Source organism: Equus caballus, chromosome 17 (assembly GCF_041296265.1).
Source record: "Equus caballus isolate H_3958 breed thoroughbred chromosome 17, TB-T2T, whole genome shotgun sequence".
Classification (NCBI taxonomy): Eukaryota; Metazoa; Chordata; class Mammalia; order Perissodactyla; family Equidae; genus Equus; species Equus caballus.
Window position 1 is genome coordinate 98,057,252 of NC_091700.1, and position 18,772 is coordinate 98,076,023.

Consider the following 18,772-nt stretch of genomic DNA (forward strand, 5'->3'; position numbering starts at 1 on the left):
ACTTATACACAGGTGTAAACAGCAGCCTAAGGTGTTTCTTTCTCAAAACAAGTGGTAATGTGCCTCGTTAAGACTTAGGGAGGAGTCAGAGGGGAGGCCTCTGGCCTGATTTTTGCTTCCCTAGGGAATTGTGAGAAGCAGTAACACCCACAGCATCCAGAGCTCTCTGCCTTCTCTCCCGTGCCTCCCTCTGGCTGCCATCCCTGGAGCAAACGCCGGCGGCACACGGTTGAGGCCGAGGAGCCCAGATGGTCCTTCTGAGCTAATTGTAAGGGGCCTTAGAGGCAGGAGCATCCTGTGCTGGCAAAACTGAATGGAGAACTAAACATCTCCTGGGGAGATAAGAGCCAAGTGGACGATCACTTGGAGAGAGTCAAAAGGTGACGGTGTGCAGCCCAGGTTTTATTTCATCAAATTGTGAGGGTTTTTTTTAGCACTGGTCACGGTGTCGGCCAGATGCCATCCAGCCCCAGGCAGGACAGCACACAGGATTGAAGACGTGGATTCATGCGAAAGACACAACGGATCTCATTCCGCAGAGCCACCCCACCAGCACCGCAGGTGCAGGTGCTAGAAAGAAGACCCCCTGTTCTAAACCCAACATACCTGGCAGGCCCATTCCACCGACCGATCCTTTGGGGCCGGGAAGGCCCGGAGCACCCGGGGTTCCACCTACACCTGGATCACCTTTAGGTCCTAGAATGAAGAGAAAAACTCAACAGGTTACCACCCGTGAAAAGTTCCAGGTAACACTCCTCAGCATGAGCGCCTGTTGTGGAGGCGAACTGAACTCCACTCCGTACCTGGCTGCCCAGGGTGTCCTGCTTGGCCGTCCTTTCCAGGAACTCCTGGGGTTCCAGGATCTCCCCGGGATCCTTTATCACCAGTTGGTCCAATTTGTCCTACACATCACAGAAAAAATAATGATGACCCATGTCTGGTTAAAATAAAGCAAACTGTTGCAAAAAAATTGATATTATTTGTGGAGAACTGAATAACTGGCGAGGCACGTCGTTCTATCTCCGTTGTTAAAGACTTCCTCCAGGTTACCTTTTTCTCCTTGGTCTCCCTTCTCTCCCTTCATGCTGCCCATGTCCACTTTATCCATGGACCCAGGCTTGCCAGGGAGGCCGACATCTCCTTTATCGCCCTTGAAGCCAGGGTCTCCCCTGGGTCCCGAGGAGCCTGGGAAGCCGTGGTCCCCTGCAGAGGAAAAAGAAGGCACTGGTGAGATGTGGCCAAGGGTCTCAAAGGCCGTGACGAAACACGGTGCTGTTTCTAGCTCGTAGAAGCAACTGGTAAATGTGTCGAGAACTAACAGACTGTCCAAAAATGGATTAAACGGAGAGTGTCTGAGTTACCCAGAAGAGTCTGACCCCAGGTCAAGGAACTGTTTAATAAAGTCATTTTCTAGAATTCACGACTTGCTAATAATTCTAATATATGTGACTTAGCTTATTAGTTTAAATAATTTATATTTTCTCTCCTTCCTAAATATCTTTATCACTTCTCTTCACAGTGCCCCTCAATTCTATGCAAAATAACAGGATGGGACTTTTCCTGTTCTACTAAACAAAGGACCATTTATTACGTCTCACATTCAAAGTCAATTTCTTTTTATAAAAAAAAAATTTTGGACCAGTTTCAAATGACAAGATAAGGAATAACAATTAAGATTTGTAAAGGTGCCCAGTTTCCTCCTTTGATTCTAAGGACTCAGTCCCTGTGCCTTTGTATGACTGAAGATTCCACTGTTGAAAGAAAAGAATCTCAACTGTGCCAATAAGGAAAACCTGAAAACCTGTCTCCTCTGCTTTGTTGGCCGAGCACAGTCTTTAAGCCCACAGGCCCTGTGCGCCATGAGCTCCTCCTGGAAGAAGGACTCTTGCTTGATCTCCTTAACTCCTTTCCTCTGCCTCTTGAAATATGACCTACAACCATCGGAGAATTTCCAAGGAGGAATTGAGATGTGAACACAAGAAGGACTTTTCCGGAGTTACCAGCTCCCTACCTTTTTCACCCGGCAATCCTGGCACGCCTGCTGGTCCTGGTGAGCCGGGCTGCCCCGGGGTCCCCATGACGCCCATCTCTCCCTTGGGACCTGTGGCCAGATGGAAGGACCATGAACATTGATGGCAGATGCTAAGGGTCATGAACAAGACAAGGCATGGCGTCCCCTGATTGTCGATCCGGGGCAGGGGTTCACGAATCATTACCTGGAAACCCGGGAAGCCCGGGCGTCCCCTGCTGTCCGGGAAGACCAGGCAGCCCCGACTGCCCCGTGAGGCCGGGCAGACCCTGAGTCCCTTTGTCGCCTTTGGGGCCCGGCATGTCCAGGCCTGGGAATCCAGGGAAACCCTTCTCTCCTTTCACTCCGGGAGGGCCTGATGGTGGGCAAAGAACAAAGAACTGTTAGTAGAACATGCAGGGCGCTGTGCAGGGCCCCTCATTGCGCTCAACTGTGACTCTGCACAGAAGGTCTGTGAGCGTGCCCACATTGGGGGCTGGGGTGGCTTCTGCCTTCTCGGATCGTGGCATCTGGGGCCACCCAGGCAGTCACCGGTAGACAATGTCCCAAGACAAAGCCCCTCCTTTCTGCCATCAGTGGCCAGCAATTACCACTCTAAGTGCCACTCTCCGACGTCCTCGGGCCTAAGACTAGCTTCTCTGCAACTGTGTGTCACGGACTGTCTGGCCCTGCTCCACCATCCCACCCTCGTTCTAGGATTCTTCTTAAAGGGAAAGGGAGCTTCCAGACATGGACTTGGTTAGCTTTAAGTTACCCACAGCTTACTAACCCTCCTATGGAAAGGTAAGATAGAGACACCAATCGTTGTGAATTAAATGAACAAGTTATTGCATATACAATAAAGGGGGGCTGTCTCTCTGGCAAGTAAAGCAAGCTCAGCGGGAGAAAAAGAAAGACACCTGCGACTCTATGTTTAAGCAAACAGTAGAACCTATTTCCCCAAAACAGAATTTACTTTTTCCCCTTTAATTCACAGATGCTAATCTCCCCGTCATGGAGACACCAGCATCAGCTCCGATCTCATCACGAGTGCGATTTAGAGAAGGGATAATTCTGGAAGAATGCGGCATCACCTGATGACCCTGGTGGTCCTTGTCCTCCAGGGGGACCCATCACTCCAGGGGGACCTATTCCGGGAACTCCTGGAGCTCCTTTGGGACCTTGTAATCCAGGAGGTCCTGGGTCACCTGGATGGGGAGGAAACCGTGAATAAACCACACAGGGACCACAGCATGCTTCACAGCGTACACTGCCCACTCACACAGTAAGCCACAACAACCAAAAACCATAAGCTCTAGCCTTCTAGGATTTTCCTCATTCATTCAACAAACTTTAACTGAGAACCTAACAAGTGCTCTGGGAACACAAAATAAACAGACCTAGTTCATGCCACAGTCTAGATTCAGCCGTAAGAAGTTACCTCTGATTCCCTGAAGGCCTGGGGGGCCGATAGCTCCATGCTCTCCGGGAATGCCTGGTCCCCCGATGCTTCCCTTCTCCCCAGGAGTGCCAGGAATGCCGGGAATACCTGGCGATCCTTTGAGTCCTGGCAGACCTATACCAGGCTCTCCCTGGAAGTCCGCAAAGCACAGAGAAGCCATGTTTTTAATCAAGCCGAGAGCACAAGTGCAGACTGTAACTGATAACTGCCGACACATTTAATAACAATAAAATCCATCCAACCCTCCAGTTTGCAAAGCTTCCTCACGCCTATTATTACCGCTCAGTCTCACTACAAGCTGCAACGTAGGGGATTTTTATTATTTTCACTTTACAAAGGAGGAAAATCAAGACTCCCCCTCGTTGAACAGCTCGTGCACAGTCACAGAGGCAGGATGTCCCCGGGTCTCCCGGCCCCTCGGCTCTGCGGCCCCCGGTCTGGGAAGAGCTGACTCTAAATAATGGACAAAACGCCACATGCGACTTGTGACCAGCTAACATGCCTTCTTAAGAGGTGGAAAGTTCCAGGACTGGAACAGGACACCATTTGTTTGGTTTTTTGTTTAAATGAAGGCTTTCGTGTCAAATTAAACATTTAAAACTGTTTCATGATCAAAGGGCTTTGACAAACACAGATGACTAGAAGTAAAAGAAGCATTTTGAGGGCCTGAGGGTACATTCAAAACAGCCCCAGTTGAGGCACGGCTGTGGGCCGTGGGGAGCAACAGGCGGACGTTAGGTCACCCAACCCCCTGGGAGGGAACAGGCCAACCCGGTTCTGTCCTTGGCAAGGCGTATCTATTGCCCTTGGCCCCTTCTTCCATTTAGGACCCACACCCTCTGGCAATTTCCCTTCCCTTCTTTATACTAAGGAGAGGATCTAACCAACGCTCACCTACACTTGCTGAGTGAAATTTCAAGTATTAGCAAGTGGCAGGGGAATATGTGAGGGCAAGGTGGGTCCTGCAGTCACACTAGCCCAGGGGTCCCCAACCAGAGCCATTTTGCCCCCTGGGGTGACATTTGGTAATGTCCACGGATATTTCTGGTTGTCACAACTGGTGGTGGGTATAGGGGGCTCCTCTGGTATCTGTGGATAGAGGCCAAAGATCCAACAATGTTTGGGGCAGCCCTCACCACAAAGCATTCCTCAACCAGAATGTCAATGATGCTGAGGCTGAGAAACCTACACGGGACCCGTCCGGGTGGCTATGACATATTTTAGTACAGTGACTTTCAAATGGCTTTCTTTTGCCACCACAAGAAGACACACATTGTATACTGAGATCCAGTACACAGAGGCAAGAGTATCCTCATAAAGCTGGAACAAATGATTCTCCCCAAAACATTCACCACCACGTGCTACAAACTCTGGTATTTTCTATTCTACGCTATTTCATCAAAAAAAAAAACAAAAAAGAAAACTATGCTCGTCCAGCAAATCCTGTGAGATTAATAACCCACATTTTATGTGTCCAATTAATAACAAGGATAGGGCAACAGCAATCCAGAGAACGCTCAGTGCCCACCTTTTGGCCTGGCACACCTGGAGAGCCAGGTAGGCCACTAAATCCTTGGCGACCCGGATTCCCAGGAGGTCCCACATCTCCAGGTAAGCCATCAACACCTGTTTTGAAGAACAAAAAAATCATTAACATAACGATGCTATTCCCCACTTTCTTCACTTCTTTTGTACTTGCCCAAATGGACTGAACTGATCTGAGAGGGCTGTAGCACGGAAGCCCTATCGAGGCGGGTCTAAGAGGCAGCATGAGACCAACCTGGTATGGAGGTGCCACCAGGGCCAGCGGGGCAGCTCGGGCAGCACCGGCAGTGCCTGCAGCCCCTTCTTCTTTCTCCCTCCACCTGTCCCCCTCCCTTCCTCTTCTTCTACTCCCTTTGACCTCTTCTGTCCTGCCCCACTCCCCCGAAACAAAACAAACACGCACACCTTGGCGTTTGCAGACTAACAATGGCCCTTTGACTCTTGCTATGCAAGTGCAGCCGTGTGGGGAGCATCACCGTCACTTGGTCAGAAACCCAGCCCAGATCTATGGAGGCAGATCCCCCTTTATCAAGACCCCTCGTGGTTCGTGGACACAGTAAAGTTTGAGAAGCGCCGCGTTAGACCACTGGTTCTCAAACGTGGCTGCTCCACATTGGAGGCAGGTGGGGACATTTAAGGACTGGCAGGGTCCCAACCTCAGAGGCTCTGATGGGCTTTCTGACAGCTGGCCACGTGACAGCAAAGTCTGAGAGCCGTTGGTTTTCAACCTTCCCGTGGGCTGCAGAGGTCCATGCCCATGGTAATTTTTAAGTTTACAGAAGCATAAAGCTAAATCGCATATGCTGTGGGGCTTCTGCGGCCAGGGGCCCGACAGGGCGGACCTGATGGCCCACCAGTGCCCACATCTCCAAGCAGGTTCCTGCAATGTGGGCAAAGGACCTCTAACTAAGGAGACCTTTGGCAGCTAAATTCTACCCGTCACGATGGCAACGGTCCGGTTCTCACAGGGACTACAGTGCTTCATGAACACGCAGAAGGCCGTAGCATCGTTCCCCGTGAGCCTGGAGGGGCACCCAGGGCATGCTGCCCTTTAAGACAGAAATGGCCACGTGCAAGGGTAGGTATTATGTGGCTCCTGGTGGAAACAGCCTGCTGTCTCCTGTCCCCCACACGTGAAGGCCTGTAACCGTGAGAGGAGCGTGACACGGGGCCTCCAAACAAGCGGTCAGGAGACTGGAGAAGTCTTTAGCTAAGTTTGGCCAGAAGGCCAGTAAAACTGGGGTCAGGATGCTGGCCCAAATGGGAGAGACACGCCCCTTGTGGCTCTCAGTGCCTTCTCAGTCCTGGACCGAGGTCCATATGGCAAGTCTACACATTAAGCTCTACCTGAAGGACTGGTAAACCTAAAAAAAGCTACAAAAAGGGTGAAATTCCTCCTGACCTTACAACTTTCAGAAAGAAGTACTGGTTCTAAAACATCAGCACCCAATGGGGATTCCAGCCCCGTAGCGTGGGGGCTTCTTCCCCCAAGAGCAGAGCCCCTCTTCCTATTCCCCTGCAGCTACCCTCTGACTTGCAAACCCAGCATGGCGTAGGTCCCGGTGGGCTCTATGAGAGGGAGCCCATTCAAGGGAGGGTCTTAAGCAAATGCAGCATCTGCCAGCTCCCTGGGCAGCTTCTGGGTCCTCATGTCCCAACTCCTTCCCACCCAAACCACTCTACAGGGAGGCGCCATTTCTCCTGTCGCCTTGGGGACTGAAATTGCTGTCCCCCACTGTGCAGATTCTGGGGCCCCCACTAATTGCACGGTCACTAAGTCATAGAGCATGGTTACGTCCATTGCCTCTTTTTCTCACAATTGACATGAGGATGAATGAAGAGACCACGACCTTTGCTGCTGACCAGCCAGGCCGGCCAGAGCAACGGCCCCACTCATGTTTGGGCTCATCTTGCCAGTTTACCTTTGGGGCCAGGAGGGCCTGGAAACCCAATCCCGGGCTGGCCAACAGCACCCTTCTCTCCTGGGAGGCCCGGCCTTCCTGGGGTTCCAGGAAAACCTCGGTCACCTGTTGTAAGAAAGACCAGTGGTCAATATGAGAAAAACATGAGCATGTTCCCATTATATCTCCAGGTGAACTAGAACCTTCAACGTACCTTGGGGGCCTTGGAAACCTGGGGACCCCGGAAGTCCTTCTGCTCCAGGAGGACCAGGTAAGGGCACGACTTTTCCTGCTTCACCCTTGGGACCTGGGAAAAGAGCAAGGACATCGTGTGTGAGCCACCGCATCAGGTCCTCTGAGTCCACGTTGTACACCTGGAGAGAAGCCTCTGTCTGCAGGCTTCCATTTCTTCCCTCGACTTTTCCAGAATCTTCCACAGAGTGATCCTCCTCTCCCCAAAATTTATCTCCAAAACAACCTAGATGTTTGTTTAACACAAGAATTCCTGAAGAGTCCAAAATAAAAGTCACAAAAAGCTGAAAAATCTATAATAACAAAATGGGAGATAGCCCTAGGTAATTTCTTAATTAGCCTATCTCAAAAAGTTAAAACACTTGTACTGTTCTCTCTCAATTTCTCAGATAGTACTAATTCTGAGTTGCTTTGAGGCCAACCTAAATTATTTTCATCAATGGTAAATTATCTTCAGGGTATACTAAGTGCATGACTGTGCATTATCCCTAACGGTGGGGCTGGGTAGTTTGGTGGCATCTGGAGCAGCACAGGAAAACCACCACTTGTCTCTGCCCCGGGAGGTGCAGGCCCAGCTCCCTGGTGTTCATGCCTACGAGATCCACTGGGTGTCAGGAGTTAGCTGTTAAGAAAGCACCAAAGGGCTCACTCCAAGAATGTGTGCACTGACTCTTCACATATCTTAAAAGGTTTCAAGTTGCGCAGGGCCTCCCAACGACAGTCAACACACTCTTTAGCGATAGACTGTGGGAAAAACCAAGCAACTGACCCCAGCACATATTTGCTATTAGTTCCACCTCTGAGAATGAGGCTTTTATGATCACCAGAGTAAACACAGCTCTGGCATATCAAAGAAGGTTGGGTTTCTAATCCAAAAGCCAATTGGGTCTGGTTGGCCAAGGAACTCTACGGAATGTGGATCAACAGTGCTGTCAACACCCTCTTCAGGAACCTTCTTCTCTGTCCTGCCAGGATGTATCTGTATGTGCCCCAACTGGCCAAGAAGAAAATCTGATTCCTTTTCATAGCCTTACAAATTTTCAGATTCCACAAACACAAAGAACGCTTGTTATGTTGATTTTGGAATCAGGAGCTATGGGGCAAGTGATCAGAGGTCCCTTTTCCAAGACTGGGGGTCTTTCTAAGTCCAACCCCAGTATTTCCCTGTCTCCAAAGGAGCCATAAAAGAGACATTTCTGGGATCCCTGCTAAGCAAAGAAGAATTATCAATGGGGTCATAACTTGGTGCTAAGTAACCAATAATTATACAAACAATGAGAATGACATTAACAGTTACATTAGGATGCTATTCTTGGACTTCCATCAAAGACTGGCTAACATTTCCTCTTTAAAGTGCTTATGAACTTTACACTATGTCTTGATAAAGAAATAATAGTGCCCAATGGGTACAGGGACTGATAAACTCAAGCTAGATACATGGCAAGTGACAGAATCGGTAACTTAGTGAGTAAGAAGGTCACAGCGTAATTACTCTACATAGTTCCTGTTGGATATTTTGATTGTCCAGCTACTTAGTGATTACATTTTTCAAGGTTTACTAGTCACACAGTTTTAATCACCCAAAGTCCTTTCATCATTTTTACAACTTTTAAAACATTTCTTAGTAAAGAACCCTTCCTTTCCTCCTCTACGCCCAAGCCATTCTTAGCCTCCAGTCTTCTCATTCCAGTATTTTCTAGAGAGCAATATGAGGGTTCATTTCTACCCTGAGTCATGTTCAACTAAGAAATTATTGAGAGCCTACTGTGTGCAAGGCCTGGGGCTACCCCTTTTTCACTCTTGTCCTTGATAATAAGCAAGCTGTGAGGATGCAGCAGAGAATGTCCATGAGAAGCCTCATGCAGTCCTTTCTCCACGTTCTCTGCCAAACCCTGGACAGTCAGTGAGCTCCAGGAGGGCAGGGCGCCTGTCTTGTTTATCACCCTCTGGTCACCACTAAGCACAGCAGTCCCAATAGAATCACATAAAATCACGGAATCACATAAAAAAAGTCAGCAAATGATTGAAACCAACATGGAATTAAATAGCAATAATGAAGTTGAAACTGATATAGAATTAGTCAATTGTTGTTACATGCCATCAAGTCAACTCCAATTCCTGGCAACTCTATGAATGAGTGACGTCCACAATATCCTGTCCTCAGCAGCCCCACTCAGCTCCTGTAGACTCAGGCCTATGGCCTCCTTTATGGAGCCAATCCATCTCATTCTTGGTCTTCCTCTTTTCCTGCTGCCTTCTACCCTTTCCAAAGAATCCTTTCCAAAGGATCCTGCCTTCTCATGATGTGCCCAAAGGAATTAATCAACAGGCATGGGCATATCAGGGAAGAGGTGGAGACCACATTGCTGAGGATATACAGAAGCCAAAATGGCCTGCACATCGGAGAAACACAGAAAATATGCAGGCGAAGAGGGAAAAAAGGGCTCATGTTGGTAGCACTTCCAGACGAAAGGCTGAATTTAGCTGCCATACACTATATACTTATTATAAGGAAAATCATCTGTAAACTCAAACTCTTTTCGGCCAGATCCTACACAATACCCAGCCCATCTCGTATATAAACAAATGGAGGTACAGAGAGGCCAAAGAAGGACCTGCCCAGGTCATGCCCCTCTGCCTGGAAGAACTGGAACCACACCCATGTCCCCACATCGCTGAGCCCAGGCTCTCGTGCACCTGGGGTCCTCAGGCCTCACCTGGCAGGCCGGGGGATCCAGGGCTTCCCGGAAAGCCCGCTTGTCCTTTGTCACCAATGGGGCCAATAGGGCCAAACCCTGGGGGCCCAGGAGGGCCAATGTCACCACGACTGCCGGGAAATCCAACGCCTCCAGGGGGGCCACGTTCTCCTTTTAATCCTACTGAACCCTGAAGCGAAAAGAGAAAAGGAAATGTTATCAGCAGACATACCAACACTCCCGTCCATGTCACATTTTTCCACCATCTGTAGTAAATAAGTACCAGAGTTTAATGGCTGATGCTATTTATTTACCTCAACCCTTCCACAAAGGTCAACCTCTAGTTAATAAATGAAACCAGCATTCTCTTCCATAATCTGAGCAATCGCCCTCCCTCCCTCACCCTGCATACAGAGACACTTCAAAGAGTAAGGTATTTATGTCTGGAATCTTCTTTTAAACGATGACCTGAATGCCACTAACTTTAAATTTCACCTCCCAGCGGACATCTGGAAGTCTTTTCAGTTCCCCCAGAAGACACTGATCTGTTATCATCTAATTATTCAAATCAACACCATCAACACCAATATTTATAGACTTAAGTTTTCTTATGAACCATGAAACATGTTCATTTATGACAATCACCATTCAAGTGAAAATACATTAATAATATAAATTATTCATGTCTTCATTCTTCACATATCCATTCATAAAGAGCACGTTCAAACTCTGGAAAAACACATACCGGAGAGCCTTTGGGGCCGGGCAGACCTGGATGGCCATCTCTTCCGGGAGATCCTGCTCTGCCTGGCATACCGGATTGTCCTGGAAAACCTGGGTCTCCTTTGTCACCTTTGAGTCGAATGTCAAAGTAAATCTCACCAGGCTCTCCCTTGGCTCCTGGCTGGCCCATCAGCCCGGGTGCACCTTGTGGGCCCTACAAGAACAAAGCCTTATGACACCACTGAAGACATCCATCCACAGAAGGAACCAGCATGACTGGTTATACAGTCAACAACAAAATCAAAAAAGCCACCTCCCTGAAAACTGGTAATGTGTTTCGATCTCCTCATTCACTTTCTAGGAGCAAGCCAATAGCTCTGCAACAAAACCCTGTTATGACCTCACTTCTTGTGTTTCTCTTAAAAACACTTTAAACACATCTTTATTGGGTATTCCAAACACAGGCTGGCATAGGGCCGAGGGAGTGACTGTGGTACTGGGCACCCAGCTCATAGACTGTCCCTAGGTAACTTTTTTGATCCTTACAATCATTAAACGTTCACAAGAACATTTTAGCAACTGTTGGAAGGTGCTGAACGTGTGACCTCCTGGGCCTAGGAACTAGAGAAATGGCTCTGGGTGCAGATGGTGGGTGAAGTATCAATGAGGCTGGGAACAGCCAGGTTTTCTCTAAGTCTGGTCATTACTGAAATTGCACAGGTTTCCATTTATGCTCACACCCCAAATTCCAGAAAAGATAAGGATTTCCAAGGCACCAGGGAGAGGGCAACTCTAGAAGAACTGGAGAGAGGAAGTGAGCACTGGGTCAGCTCTAGAATTGCTATTTTGAGTAGTTGGCCGACTAGATTTGACTTTCCCAAGAGACACACTCTAAAACATTTTTCTGTTCCCAGAAAGTTGTATCTTCAAGGAATGCCCGTATCCACAGATAGTTTCTCCTCCAGCCACTCTGAGAGTTGGGGTTCACAAGGAAAACAGCAAAGGTTTCAAAGAATTGTCTCAATTACTTGTTCTCTTAGGCCTGAGAAAGCAATCTCTTCAGCCTCCCTGCTGACTTGGAGGAATTTAAGCTCTTGGACAATTCATTTAATTTGAATCTCTTCTCATAAACCCCTCAAGCAGCTCTTGGATATCCGTGACTCACAGGCATACACACACCTCCATGTGTATGTGAGATGCACACTTCTCAAAGGAAGGAGTTGGAAGACAAGGGACAGGTCACAATGCATACAATCTTTAGATGTAAGAAATAGCTACATTCATCACCTGCCGACTCTGTCTCAACCCCCAGTAGATCACTCTGAATCTTACCCCAGCTCTGGAGAGAAATCACTCAAAGCACCGCTTAGCTGATGAGGGAGCTAGTACTCCGAGCTAATACTCGGTGATATATCCAAGATGATGCAGCCAGACAGTGCTTACTCCTGGCTGCAAAGCCTGCACTTTGTTCTCACAACACATGAAAGCTAAAGATTAGGTGTTATCTGCGAAAAGCTGCCTATCACACAAATGTCAAGATGAGGCTCACAGTGGTGCAGACGTCTGTTCGAAGTCAAACAAACGGCAAATTCGGGACTAATCCCAATGGGCTGACTTATGCTCCTGCCCATATTGCTTCCTGAGACCTGACACAACGCTGCCTATGGAAGTGGCGCAGCTGCTCTTCCTGCGCCCAAGAAGGCACGGCTACACCTTCTCAGATGCACAACCAAAGCTATCCACTGCACTTCCAGGAGCCTGGAGAGGCAGCACCAAGTCTGCACTGCCCAAAGCTATTTAAAAATGTAAATTAAATCACATTAAAACTTCATCTCCTTGGTCACACTAGCCACACTTTGAGGACTCAATAGCCACCACTGGCCAGTGGCTACCAAATTGGACAGCACAGACATAGGACCTTTCTATCACAGCAGAAAGTTCTCCTGGACGATACAGCTGGTCAGAGCTGGAGGTGCCCCTGATAACAGAGGACACTTCACTTAGCTCTACTCCGGAAAGGCAGAAGATGCCCACTCTATTTGCTCTAGTCCCTAGAACGGCAACACATTATTTTCACCAGCCACCTGCCAGAAAGTTTAGCAGAGTGTCATGGAAAATTCATTACTTTGTTGAAAGGTGTTGTGGTCTTTTGTAGTTTTTTCTCTCACGTTACTATTAGCTCCTATGCATCCTTAAATCCCAGCTAAACTCAGACGCCTCCAGAAGCCTCTCCTGATGGGTATGGGCTGCCTTCTCCCGTGTCTCCACAGGGCAGTGTATGGTCCTCATTAGAGAATCTGCTTTGCTTTACTGGGAACATTTGCTCACACATCTGTCTCTCCACTCGTCTTCAGGGCTTTGGGGGCAGGACCAAGGCTCTCTAACTTTGTGTCCTGAACGTCTGCAACCAAGGAGACGCTGTGGGAAGTGTATGCTGAACTGGCAATATTCACCAACAAAAAATAAGCACCAACGTAAGAAATTTTAACCAATGTATATTTTTCTCAACTTGGAAGCATCATTACCTTATCTTATAGTGATTATTCACAACCTAGAAATATAAAGTTTTCCAATACCATGAGCATAGGGTGAGAGAATATAATTCTTTATTTTAATAATGATGACCTTGTCAGCTATCATTCTATTTAAGGGAGAAATCTAGATTTTTTTTGAAAAGTGACATTTATGACCCTAGGACCTCTCATGCAGTTTCTTTGCCACAGAACTTCTTAATTCTAGGCAGTTCTAAGGTCCTTTGATCCACATCCCTTAAAATAAACATTGGGGAATCAAATACTGCCTTGAACATTTAGCACTGGCTACATAAATCAGAGAAGATTCAACAACTACGTCCTCTGCTTCTGAAAGGGGGGCCTCGGTGGGAACTGTCAGGAGGAGCTCGTTTCAATTATCCCTTCCAATGACCAGGAAACCTGCTCGGGTCAATTTCGGCTTCATCATCTCAGTTAGGAGCCAACCTCTTTTGATCTGTCCTCCTTTCCCAAAATCAAACACTTGGCTTTCAGAAGGATGTGTCACAGAAATGCCTTCTAAATCAAACGAAAAAGGAGAGCATTTCATCACTTTCTCATTTTAATCTACTTTCCAATATGTCCCACAGGTTCTTGGGTACCTCTTTTAGCCTCTAACCAAATTCAAAATAAGAGGACCACATTTTTGAGCTAGTTAAACCACGGAGCTACGAGATAGCTTCAAATAAAAGGAAAATTACTCTCTTCTCAAATTATTTAAGCAAAAAACAATTTTTAGAAACTTTTCCCATCTAAAGAAAGAAAGTAGCCCCAGATGGACAAGGCATGGGGATTAGAATTTTTGTTGTATGTTTTATTTTCTTCTTTATCATGATTTCTCCTCAACCATCCTTCTCTCTCACCTCCTTCCTCTTTTCCCATTTTTATTAGATTTCGGGCTTGGGGGGTGGGTGTCTGGATTGGGTTTCAGGCAGAGCTGAGGCAGGACAGAATCCAGGAAGGCCAAGTAGATAAAGCCCACATCCAGACGTCAAAGCATCCTTTTCTGCTGCCTTCAAAGTTCTTCCGTCTTTGATCCCCACCACAGTCAGGGTTTCCAGCTATGTGAACTTCTAAATTATTTAGAAATATTCTAAACAATCTTAACTTCTAACTTAGCTCCCCAGGCACCGGGGAGGTTCTGGAAAGCAGAAGCCCAAGATCTAACTTCAAAAGGAGAAAATTATTGCTGAATTCCAGCTGTTTCATTTCTATTTCAATTCACTTTTGCCCTGACCCGCCTTTATAGAACCTTCCAGAAATATTTTTTAAAATTACAAATGTTAAAGAGCTACATGAAAAAAGAACAACGCTCAAGACTTGACTTTCAATTTGTGACAAAAGAGAGAAGAAAAAAGAAAAAAAGGAATGAAAGGAATTGTAGAAACAGGTTGGTGTTACAGAGCTTAGAGGAACAAAGGAAATACGAGGAAGACAGTGCCCTAAGGTTTAAAGGCTGTAGAAACAGAGCTGGTTATTTGCACTAAAATAATGTCCTTCCATATTGCACATTATTACTCCTCTCTTCTATTCAATGGCTTCTTTCAAAACACAGTAGGAAAGCTAAGAAGATGGTATTGTGCTTAACTGGAAGGTTTCAAGTCTATGTGATCAAGATATTTCATTTATAGATTTGAAAAGGCATCTTTACAACAGATGTTGGTGATGGAAATTTTCAAAATATATATCTGCAAGAAGAAGAAGAAAAAAGATTTCAACTTTTTAGAAGGAAACAGGTCTGTTTTCCTCCATCTCTCCATGGAAGCTATCGGCGTGGAACTTATTCACTAACAAGTTTTTGGATTATCAGTGTGATGAGCAATGACCACGCAGACAAAGGACTCAGCACAGCAGTGGAGCTTCTGAGAGGTGACTCTTGGTGGCACCATTTCTTTCAAGAACTCCCAGAGATCCTGAGGGAAGGTGCCACACCACCATTCAGCTGCACCTGGACACAGGCAAGGGGCAGCTGAATGCTGACCACGTGGCAAGAAAGGCAACTGAGAGGTGGGTTCTGGATCACCAGTCCTGCTCATTCTCAGGTGAATCCGAGAGCAGGGACACAAGGGGGACTGCTCAACAAAGAGACACTTTACCAGCTCGCAAATAAGGCAGAAGTTGTATGTGCAAATGCAAAAATACACAGCTTTGTTACTTTGCTTGGTGATAACTTCTGATGCATATACAAACCCAGACATGCTTACTTACAGGCAATCCTTCAAGACCATCCCTGCCAGGTAAGCCTCTGTCGCCCTTGGCCCCTGGCTGTCCTGGGAAACCTTTCATCAAAGACAGGGAAAATTGCAGAACATTGTTGATAAGACACTTCCTAATAACTCGAAACCTTTTTATTTTTTTCAAGATTCAAAAGTGCAATCTTTTCTCACGATTTATACGAAGTGGATGATGTTTAAAGAATTTCAAGAGAGTAATAATGCAAATGTCCAAGGTTTGCTCAGAAAGGAAAAAGGGACCCCAAATGCACACAAGTGACACAGAAGCAGGGCGCCTACAGGGACCCCATCCGCACACCCAGGGACGACTTTACCAACACATTCTGCTAACTTCTTTTGAGATAACGAAATCTGTGGAACAGAGTGAACCATACGTTGCTATCCTTTTACTAGGAAATCTTTATGACAATGAATTTATAGGCCATTTGATAATTTCCAACAAACTGGACAAATCCTACAAGTGTGGCTTAACATTCTCAATATTAGGTTCTAGTTTTTAAGGCAGAAAATTAGGTCTCTCATGGAGTAAGACATTACACTGTGAAGGTTCTAACCCCTTGAAGCAAATTCTGACCTGACCCCTTTCACAACTGGGTTCTTACCTATTTCCCCAGGGGGTCCCTGGGGCCCGGGGGGGCCACGAAGTCCTGTTGAGTCACAGATGAGGCAACTCTCTCCTTTTTGACCTAAAAAAAGGAAACATAGGGTTATTTGTATGTAACATATGAACAGCAAAGCAACAGCATAAAAAAGGCAAAGAAGGTTGTGGTTAATGGTGTTGTAGTCAAATGTGAGATAGCTCAATTCTCTAACACCTGCTCCAGACATCACTGTCTGCTAAGCCACTGTGTGTCCCCGTCTGGGCACCCCCTCCACCCTCCACACACCTCGCAGGGAGCCACAAGGCACTTTCTGCAGAAGGACGGGGCTGCCCCACTAAAAAGTGACCCAGAACTCAATCTTGCCATCAACCTGAAAAGATCTGACCGGTACAAGTTTGTTTCTAACTCTAAAACTTCCCTTCCTTTTTCTCTTTGATTTAGCATTTGTTAGCAAACTTCACATACAGCTCCTGGACTAAACCCATGTTACGGGCTGATAGATGATCCCTGGACATAAGAAGCCACGAAAGCAAGAACAAACATCTGACCTGACACCAAGGAGGAGGAGGAGAGAGACCGTAGCACAGAAAAATGCCTTTCTTTGGAAATTCTAACACCTTATGTCTTGATTTTCAAACGAAGCTAAAAGTGTGCATGGTGTCTTAGATATATCTGTGTCCTAAACCTTAAAATGTCTAGGTTTATAAGCACAAATGAGGCCTAGCACAGAGTAGAGTGCACGTGGGGAGCCGTGTGGGAAGCCAGACAGGCTGGTCCACATCAGCTTTGCCCCCATCCTGACTGGCGTCCCCAGGCCCAGGCACTGCCATTGCAGCCTCATCCCAGCAGTCCCCATGGTTAGGAAGGGAAACAGGACCAACGCAGGCAGCCTGCGTCCCTGAAGTGTGGGCCAGGCACACCGCTTCATTCTGCGTTCTTCCCGGGGGCAGAACAGGGGCCCACCAGTGGGAGAGATACAGTGCAAGTCAGCCAACAAGCCAGCTAAGTTCTGGGTGCCCTTGGATGCTGTGGCTGTCTCTGCTCACAGGCTAGAAGTGAGCGGGGAGACACCAACGCTGCCATCTGGGCAGGCTGACAGCTCTGCAGCGGGAGATGAAGACACAGGAAGAAAGAGGCTTCTCCTAGGATTTGGGGGATGAATAAACAAGACCTCAGTACAAAGAACCTGCTGACCACAGACTCTCATGACACGGAACAGCTCATGTCAGAAAGTACTAAGCATCTGGTGACCAGAGATTCCTTAAAAAAAGGCTGATTGGTGACACCCCCGCCATGACTTCCAGGACCACTTCCATCCGAGTTGTGCAACCTCTGTGGCTGTCAGCATTCTAAGATGCTAGCTGAAACTGTATGCCAGGAGGCATCTGTGTGGTAGACTTCTGAAGAGTAAAACTTCTTAGCAATCCAAAGCCAGAAACAGTGCACAGTGGGGTTGATTTCAGAGAGCGGCTGCCTATTTGTTCTACTCTCTGGGTATTAACAGACATAAATATTGGAATATCCCGTGTTTATTACAGTCTAAGACACGCCTGTTCACGCAGTGATAATCCACTCTGGTTCCAAGCTTGTAACGGGATTACGAGGTGTCCTGTGTTTGTGTTACAGCAAACGTGAAAAGACGAAAGGGGGAACTGAGCGCCAAGGGTGGGCTCAGCTGACCCAGCAGCAGATCTGCACTCTGGTTATGGGAACGCGGCTTGGAGCAGCGGCAAGTGTTCTCCGTACGCCTGTGTGATGGGGCTTAAAGGAAAGACGTGCGTTCCTAGAGAACAGGACTCTCAAACTTTGAAATGAAAGGTTGAGATAAGATATCACTCTCCGAGTTTAATCTGCGGGCTATGGAGAGGGTAAAGAGCTGCAACTCTGACTCTAGGGCCAGGCTCCCCTCTGCCTCCCAGGGGACAGCTCTCCCTCAAACGCCCTCCAACAGGACAATCTCAGCAGAGCTGCAGGAAGACACGTCCTAGGAAGGGACTTTGAGGGGAGCTGCAGGCAAAGGAAGAACACGCCCACGCCCACCCAAAGCCAGAGGAGTGTAGAGATATACCGTAACCTAAGCACAATCATCATTTTTTAAAAAACTAAAATCTCTTACCTTTTTCTCCGACTTCCCCGGTCAATCCCGGCTGCCCCGGAATTCCAGGAGGACCCTGATCCCCGGGTGGTCCAGGCTGGCACTCCACAATTCCATCTGAAATGGATTTTTAAAAGTTACAGGATCACTCCCACCAAACTGAAGCTGGGTATTTTCCCCCTCTCTTAATTCAACCTCTATTATAAAACCAAACTACTTTGAGGCTATTTGGTAAGTATCAGAAATCTAGCTTTAGTTTGCTTCAACAGTACCAGCATATTAATTTGGAAACCCTGACTAGCACACAGAGCTGTCACAAGCCCTCACTGCTAAAATTTCTGTTTTATAATCCGAAAGCACATTTCAGTTCATTAGCCCCATCCTGTACCTACTTCATTTTTATCTTACAAGGTACACACCACCATCCTTATTTTACAGATTAAGAAATTGAGGCTCAGAAAAAGTGGTTTGTCCATGGCTACACATCTGCGAAGTCAAAGGTGAGACGTGAACAACTTTATTCCTTTTCTTTCCCTAAGCAAATTTACAGCAAAGTAATCATCATTTTAGAGACGCAGACTGTTCCAGGGGAAAATGCCTCTAATTGTCTGTTCCTATTCATTTCTGAGCACCATTTATGTGAAGAAGCATGAAAATGAATTGCAGTAAAGCAAACACCATCTGTTGTGGGTTCTATTAAAAACAAAGTATTGTTTTTATAGT

General features: G+C 47.1%; 1 protein-coding gene across 1 annotated transcript in view; it reads right to left on the reverse strand.

Moving 5' to 3' along the window:
* COL4A1 (collagen type IV alpha 1 chain) overlaps positions 1-18,772 on the reverse strand; it is a 147,037-nt gene that overhangs the window by 22,074 nt on the left and 106,191 nt on the right. The window contains exons 22-36 of the mRNA XM_023621826.2: positions 18,071-18,166; positions 15,955-16,038; positions 15,327-15,397; positions 10,610-10,801; positions 9,886-10,054; positions 7,131-7,223; positions 6,938-7,042; positions 4,999-5,096; positions 3,450-3,600; positions 3,103-3,216; positions 2,217-2,384; positions 2,012-2,101; positions 1,051-1,203; positions 804-902; positions 607-696 (exon numbers count right to left, since the gene is read on the reverse strand). Coding sequence (XP_023477594.2) covers positions 607-696; positions 804-902; positions 1,051-1,203; positions 2,012-2,101; positions 2,217-2,384; positions 3,103-3,216; positions 3,450-3,600; positions 4,999-5,096; positions 6,938-7,042; positions 7,131-7,223; positions 9,886-10,054; positions 10,610-10,801; positions 15,327-15,397; positions 15,955-16,038; positions 18,071-18,166 — 1,773 coding nt within the window. The remainder of the gene's footprint in view (positions 1-606; positions 697-803; positions 903-1,050; positions 1,204-2,011; positions 2,102-2,216; positions 2,385-3,102; positions 3,217-3,449; positions 3,601-4,998; positions 5,097-6,937; positions 7,043-7,130; positions 7,224-9,885; positions 10,055-10,609; positions 10,802-15,326; positions 15,398-15,954; positions 16,039-18,070; positions 18,167-18,772) is intronic.